General features: G+C 45.7%; 1 protein-coding gene across 2 annotated transcripts; it reads right to left on the reverse strand.

The window, feature by feature from the left end:
* Positions 1-365: 365 nt before the first annotated feature.
* Positions 366-6,782, reverse strand: dio2 (iodothyronine deiodinase 2). 2 transcript variants are annotated; one of them, XR_014630442.1, is made up of 3 exons: positions 6,164-6,782; positions 2,343-3,223; positions 366-2,111 (listed from the first exon to the last, which is right to left on the reverse strand). XR_014630442.1 is itself a non-coding variant. In XM_084438081.1 (2 exons), exons 1-2 carry the CDS (start codon positions 6,386-6,388, stop codon positions 2,639-2,641), a joined length of 810 nt encoding a protein of 269 aa, XP_084294207.1. In that variant the 5' UTR covers positions 6,389-6,782; the 3' UTR covers positions 366-2,638. The 2 variants fall into 2 exon arrangements, 1 of the variants encoding a protein (XP_084294207.1); XM_084438081.1 differs by having other exon boundaries at positions 366-3,223.
* Between the last annotated feature and the right edge of the window lie 718 nt (positions 6,783-7,500).

Raw genomic sequence — 7,500 nt, forward strand, 5'->3', positions numbered from 1 at the left:
GAGTCTGCCGTCATGCCTCTTAAAGGATAGAGAGCCCAGCATGGCAGATCTTCCTGACTGCAGTGTGTGTTTATATGGGTTGTAAACCAGACTGTTTTGATTTAAGTTAGGGATTCATTTTGTGTGCTGTTTTTGCTTTGCTTCATGGAGCACACACACAGAGTCGGATGCACACACATGCTTACAAGCACACGCGCGCACACACACACACACACACACACACACACACACACACACACACACACACACACACACACACACACACACACACACACACATAATCCCTCCAGGTAAGACTTCTGGAAGTACTGTACTTCCATCTCTACCCCCCTGGTTTCACTGAGATCTTCAGGGCACAGAAAAAGCAGCCACACAAATCAGAGCTTCAGCAGTAAAAGTTCCAACTTTATTCTCATGTTGTCTTACCTTGCAGTACTTTCTTTAAAATGCAGCAAATTGCACTATGGAATAGTGAGGAAAAAAACATGGATGAACAATGGGGGAAAGAAGAGCCATAGACATCCTACATGCTGGTTCACGTGTGACATCATACATGCGGGTCACGTGTGACATCATACATGCTGGTTCACGTGTGACATCATACATGCTGGTTCATGTGTGAGGCAGATCAATGATGTCATGATGTTGACAGACGTGTCAGTCGGGGTCTCGGGCAGCGAGTTGTGGCTCTTCATCCAACCACAGACAGAGTCAGAGACCCTTTCGTCAGCGGTTTTCATTCTCACAGCTGTGCCGCTTGGACCGAAACTGACCGCCTGTCGTACAATGAACCATTCAACTTTATTGGCACATGATGAAGAAACAAAATAATGAAAGACATCACTTCGGGATGAATTCACTCTGAGGCACCACCTTGACCCATCTTGACCCCTGACCTGTGACCACTTTTCACTTCTTAACACAAATATTTTGGGGAGGTTATTAATCAAAGGTAACATTTAAAAAATAATCTCATTACCTTTTGTTAATAATATTTCAGTAAAATGAATTCTTAAAAAATTTTGCACGTTGATGTTTTAAGAAGGAATACATCGAGATCAAATGATTTACCATCTGTAACCACTTCTTTAGTTGGGACTTCCCTCTTGATGAATAACTTCCATTACTTGAGGTGAGCCAATCATACTGATGGACTTCATCTGTCTGTCCACTTTGAAGAGACATCCAATTGGGTATACAGACTTTGGCTCAACATCCAGTTTTGTTGAAAGGACAACTAATGATACTTGACATGTAAGCCAACACGAAATCAATGTGAAACTGAAAAAATAAGTTTGTTCATGAATTTAGGTCAATAGGTCAAAAAGAGGATAACACTGTATGTGGACTTTTAGCAATAATCCAATCTTAATTTCATCACTGATGCAACATCACTGACATACTAATTATTTCCTGTGAAGGATATTTTTGAGGTAACATGACTAATGAGATGCATGATGGACAAGATGTTGAGTCAACATTGTATTTGTGCCCAGTAGGGCGTCCACACAGTTTATCCCTCAAACATTTCCCCTCTACATCCCCATCTCATCGCTGCCGCAAACCAAGTAGCTAGCAGGCATTACAAAGGACAGGTTCTGTCTCTGATGGGGAACCGTCCCGTGGAATTTAGATGGTGATCAATGGTCAAGATGGTTACAAACGTGCCACCGACACCCATCTCTTAAATAGAATGTATGTTATAGATATATTTATAGACACATAGTGCATAGACAGACAAAATATTACCACGGTGTAAAAACAAAACATCAACATTTAAAACTCTTAATAAATTAATTTCTTTTTTTATACACAAAAAGCCAGATACTTGTGCTTTTTTCTCTGTTGAGCAATTTGGTTTCATTTGTGTCATGTGCTATCTACAAGTTATCAGGAGTTATAGAATGCTGTCTAGACATGAAATGTGATTGTGATTAGCGTAGTGAAGTTATGGATGAAGTGTGGATGTGGTTTAGCTTTTAAAGTTTACTCTGGTCGTCTTTCTCCCAATGCGGAGCAGGTGGGTGCTTCCAGAGTCGTGCTGGGGTAACGTTACAGGTCTTGTGGGGAGGGGATTTGGGAATAGGGGTGGGTACCACTCTTGACTCTCCCTGGTTATGACACCGTTTTACGGTCAGTGATTAGCTGTTTGAAAACAAGTAGGGAACCACCAAGCACTAAGTGAGATATCAGTCCTACAAAGAACCTGTGATACAAAATACATACCTTTCTGAACCTAAATACCTTTCTGAAACTAAATACCTTTCTCTGTCATATGGGTATGCCATATGATGAGCTATTACAAGAAACCTAAAGGCTGCTGCCACAAGACACGGCATGACTGGGGCACGGTTTACCTTTTGAGCACTCGAGCCACGCCTGAAGATATGTCTGTCAGTTTGAACCGAAACTTGCATCAAATGTTGATTGACTTCCAAAAGAGGAACTCATACCGGAATTCCAAGGACATCAGGTTTGAAACCCTTGCCCTCTCCTTTCCTTGTTCCTTATATACAACAGAGCTGTTCTTAGGCACCTCATCTTCCTTTTATCTTCACTTTGATACAAAAATAAACTCTTTCTCAAGTCCGCTAGGTTCATCTGTCCTCTGTCCTTCACCCTCTGCTCTTGGTGAGCCCTACCGCTTGCCGTAGGTCTGTTCCAGCCAATGCCGGACGTCCTTCAGGTTGTAAAAAAAAGGTCCCTTCCCGCCCAGGTAGGCGATCTTCTTCCGCTGCACGATGCACACCCTCTCGTTGGACACGCCGTACGCCACATTGGCGTTGTTGTCCATGCAGTCCGCCACCAGCTGGCACTGGGGAGGCAGGGCGAAGTGCTCGAGGAGCTGGCGCGCCGCCACCACCCTCTCCTCCAGACTGCGGTGCTTCCTGACCTCCAGGGAGCGCGGGCCCATGGCGGGCGCCTGCCAACCGTCCGACGGGTGCGCCTCGTCGATGTACACCAGCAGGAAGTCGGCCACGTCCGAGAACTGCTCCACCAGCCGCCGAAAGGCCGGCAGGTGGCTGAGGAAGGGGGGTCAGGTGGACGAGCCGAAGTTCACGACAAGAGGGCGGTCCGAAGACTCAAAGTCCAGGAGACGACACTCGGAGCCGGAACCGTTGCTGTTGCTCATGCTCCGGGTGCTGTTGCTCCGCCGGACACCTTGGCCGCCGCTGGGCACTTTGACAACTTTGGAGTTGGGCGCCTCACCACCAAGCTTCACCTGAGGGAGAGAAACATCTGTTAAACAGATACATTGGGTTTGCATTCACTATAAGACTACAGCTATATACATGTATGTATACCCAATATGGTGTCGTTGTACTATTGCTGCCTGAAGCAACTCCAATAGCTTGACCAATAAACAGATGTGTGATAATTACACACACTGCCTGTCACCATGGTATAAAATGAGCCTGATAGTGAAGATTGAACAACATTTAGACTGGTCTACAGGCACCCGCGCACACACACACACACACACACACACACACACACACACACACAAAGAAGCAGCATACCAATGCCTTTAAAAGGAACATAAATGCAACCACCCACACATAAGCACACACACACACGCACACTCTGGAAAGTAATAAACTACTGTACTGTAATCAACCAGTGAATAGCAACTATACAAAGACCATTACAGTAGCAGTGTCTGGAAAATATGTGCATCCAAACACGTGCAAGTGAGCCCAGGAGTTGGCAGTACTGTCAAGCACTATCAACCAAACCAAGAGTAATTAATCAAAGTCAAACGGAGAATTACTTTTCCAACGAAGACAGGAACATGATGACATGCAGACTTGCTTAACACAGTGGGGCTGAACATATTACACATATTCAGCCCATAATGGTTACCTCCACTCTAGTCTCTCTCCACACTCAAATATTACGTTGAATCGCTGCGCCACGGTTCAAAATTGAAAGAGTGACAGGTCGTAGCAGCAAATGAGAGATGCTAACCCCGATTAGATGGGCGGGGCAAATCTATGGGTGGGAGCGCCTGATCGCGAAAGTTGTTACTGATTGGTGTCGCCGAGATTCCGGCGCTACCAATACCAGGATTTGAACACCATTTTTGCACGAAGTGTCCCAGACCCATACCGTAACGTAGTCAGCGTAGCTTACGTAGCGTATCAGCGAAAGAACTCTCATGGTCTGGCGTTGAGACTAGCTCCGCCCCAGCGACAGCGCAGGGCAAGAGGTCATGTTTTCAGTGACGTGTGTGTTTGTTTGTTTGTCTGTTAGCAGGATTATGCAAATACTACCAGACTGATTTTCACAAAACTTGGTGGAAGGGTGTAGCATGGGCCAACTTAGAACCCATTCAAATTTAGTGCGGATCCGAATCACGGGGCGGGTCCACGAGCCACCTAAACATGGTCGGCCATTCACCGCATTCATATTTTGGACTAGGATTACGCGAAAACTACTAGACCACTTTTGATAAAACTCGGTGGAGGGGTGTAGCATGGGACAATTTAGAATGCATTCAATTTTGGCACAGAGCCACGACATGCATTCATGGGCAGACGTCTGTGCTCTCTGAGCACCATTTCTATGAAACATTTGTGAAAAGCCCTAAAGTACAGGAAATTCAAAAGAGCATTAACAAGGTTCTCAAGCATGCATACTCTGCTTTGACGTCTTTAGTTCAGTAGATCCCTAATGCCCCTATAATACAATTAACTATATTAATTAAATAAAAAACACTACCACTATTACTAATACTACTGCTACGGCTACTACTACTATTACTACAATACTACTACTATTACTACAGTACTACTACTATTTACTACTACAATTGTTGGTATTGTTAGTATTATTTTAGTTACATTTTATATTACAAGACATGTAGGCCTATCAGGTTTCCTAAGAACATGTTGTCTTGGTTATTAAAGCCTAAATATTGTATGAGCTAAGGTCATTGACCTTTAAGCCAATGCAATATGTACAGGAGTCATGTACACACAGTCACTACTAGTGCACACATAAGGTCCTTTATCCAGCTGCCTAAGCCTGCATGCTGGAGTGTGAGTGGGGATTGTTTGGTTCAAAGCCTCATGGTATGGGCTAGTTAAAGAAACGCAAGCTGATTAAGTGAGGAGGAGGGCGCTGGCACCAGATGAAGTCTGGTAAAGAAATGTAGAAACAGCATGAGGGAGAGAGATAGAGGGGGTGGGGGGGGGGGGAGAGATAGAGGGGGTGGGGGGGGGGGGGGAGAGATAGAGGGGGTGGGGGGGGAGGGAGAGAGATAGAGGGGGTGGGTGGGGGGGCAGAGAGCAGGAGAGAGTAGGACAGAGAGGGGAGGGGATGGGAAGTGACAGGGCAGTAGAGAGATCAGTGGAGAGCAGGGACAGGGGATCACATGGGGGTGTAGTAATTCAACAGGGGAAGGGAATTATCTGCTACCACTCACAGTAACTATGGCCACATGTGTAAGTTACCCGCGTGTTCTATAACCAGAATTGGCCAATCTGCCCACATCATCTGACGAGGGGGCGTGTGATGTGTTCCACACTTGGTTCTTCAGCCCACCTTGAGCCCGGGTTCTGACGCCTCTAGAAGGAAACCTGTGGTTTTATGGTTAGGGTGATTAGCTGGTTGAAATCGCACGTGTGAACTGTTTGCCATTGGATTGCACTGTTTCAAATCACATTTAGGCGGTTTTGTGGATTTCCAGTAGCCCAAGGTGAATGGCCCTCGGTGTTTTCACTATCTGAGGGGCAAAGTTCTAGGTAACTTTGTCAGACCGACAACATTATGCGAGATGTTTTAATAGGCCTATAGTTCGTCTGCAAAACTTGACCAGCACAGCCCGAGCAAAACAATATGATATCCAACTAAACAAACTATTCATAACTTGCCTATAGCCTACAATTAGTTTCACATGTTAAAACAGCAAGCAAACAGCATTATCAACATATTAAACTCGTTGTTAATGAAACCTTGGAAAAATGGAAGGAAAAGAATGAAACACATTTCACACATAGTCATTCTATTTCCGACTCGGTGCGCAGGCGATAGGCTAGAGAAACGCATAGGATAGTTTATAGAAAGCAGGTAGACTATCCAACAGCTTAAAACTGCTGAAAGTGCACAGGTCGAAGGGTCACACACCACTTTACTCGATTCATTTAGTCTGTCTCATTACCTGCTTATAGGCATCCAGTAAGAAACTATTCCAAATGGAGCGTAAACCCGCTGATGTCAGCATTCTGGTCCACTCTCCCCCACCCGGAGCCCCGGAGCAGCTGAGCAGAGACACGACGCGCTTCAGCAGCACCACCGAGTCGTACAGAGCCAGGAACAGACAGTTGGAGAAGAACCCGGGCAGAATCTGAAGGGTGACCAATAAGTCCTCGCTCGCCATTCCCATTTTAATATGGGTTATTAGTGCTCCACTGCAGCTCTCAGGGGTTCACGCACTTTTTCATGCGTTTCTCAGGTCCGGCGTCCTCTCAAACCCATCTCTGGCAGGTGCTCTGGCACACAATAGCGAGCAGGGCACCCCTTCCCAAGGTACCGTGATGCCCTCGTGGGTTTCCCGGTGATGCAGAAAGTGTCGCACGCAGATCGGGGCAGTCTGGAGAGGCTGGAGAGGCTGGAGAGGCGCACTGCGCGTATATGCCGTCCGCGGCTGGTGCGCCGTTTCCAAAAGTGGCTTCACGTGTGTTTCCCCAAGTAAGCGAATAGCGCGCAGCAACGAGAATCTCTCTCGGCTAAAACATGGGTCTTTTTATACCGTAAACCATTCAGCTGCGTGATAAACCTCTGAGCTTATCTTGTGGTAAGATCATGACGTCACTATCAACCAGGGCCCTCGTTCCGTTTCTCCCACCTCTCCCTCTCTCTCGCTGGACAGCTCACACACTCCTGGAAACAGAGAGGCTGCAAGAAACCTGATCTTTCTGATGCATCCCTTAGAATTCAAAGTAATGTCAAAAACAGCCATTGAGCTCACAATCTCTGAGATCTCAATTTTATGAGGACACGTGATAAAATATAGTTTATTTTATCTTTTTATGTCTTATGTGAGAAACACATAGCCTACATTTATTTTGAGTATGGAAATCAACAGGTTGGACAAATTGAAATGTGTGAGCTATGGTGACAGAATGGACTTTTCACTATTGCATGGTAACCGAATGGACTATTTCCTATGAATGTATCCTATGTATTTAATCTAGAGCACTTAATAGCCTACATGGTACATACTTGTACAGTACATGTATCCTACGTGACCAATAAACACCCTTGAACCCTTGAAAGTTGAGTAAAGCTACTCAACGCTTTCTATGGTGTCTCGAGCAGAAGCTGCCCTTTCTATGGTGTCTAGAGCAGAGGCTGCCCTTTCTATGGTGTCTAGAGCAGAGGCTACCCTTTCTATGGTGTCTAGAGCAGAGGCTACCCTTTCTATGGTGTCCAGAGCAGAGGCTACCCTTTCTATGGTGTCTAGAGCAGAGGCTACCCTTTCTATGGTGTCTAGAG

The sequence above is a fragment of the Borostomias antarcticus genome (assembly GCF_949987555.1).
Source record: "Borostomias antarcticus genome assembly, chromosome: 5".
Taxonomy (NCBI): domain Eukaryota; kingdom Metazoa; phylum Chordata; class Actinopteri; order Stomiiformes; family Stomiidae; genus Borostomias; species Borostomias antarcticus.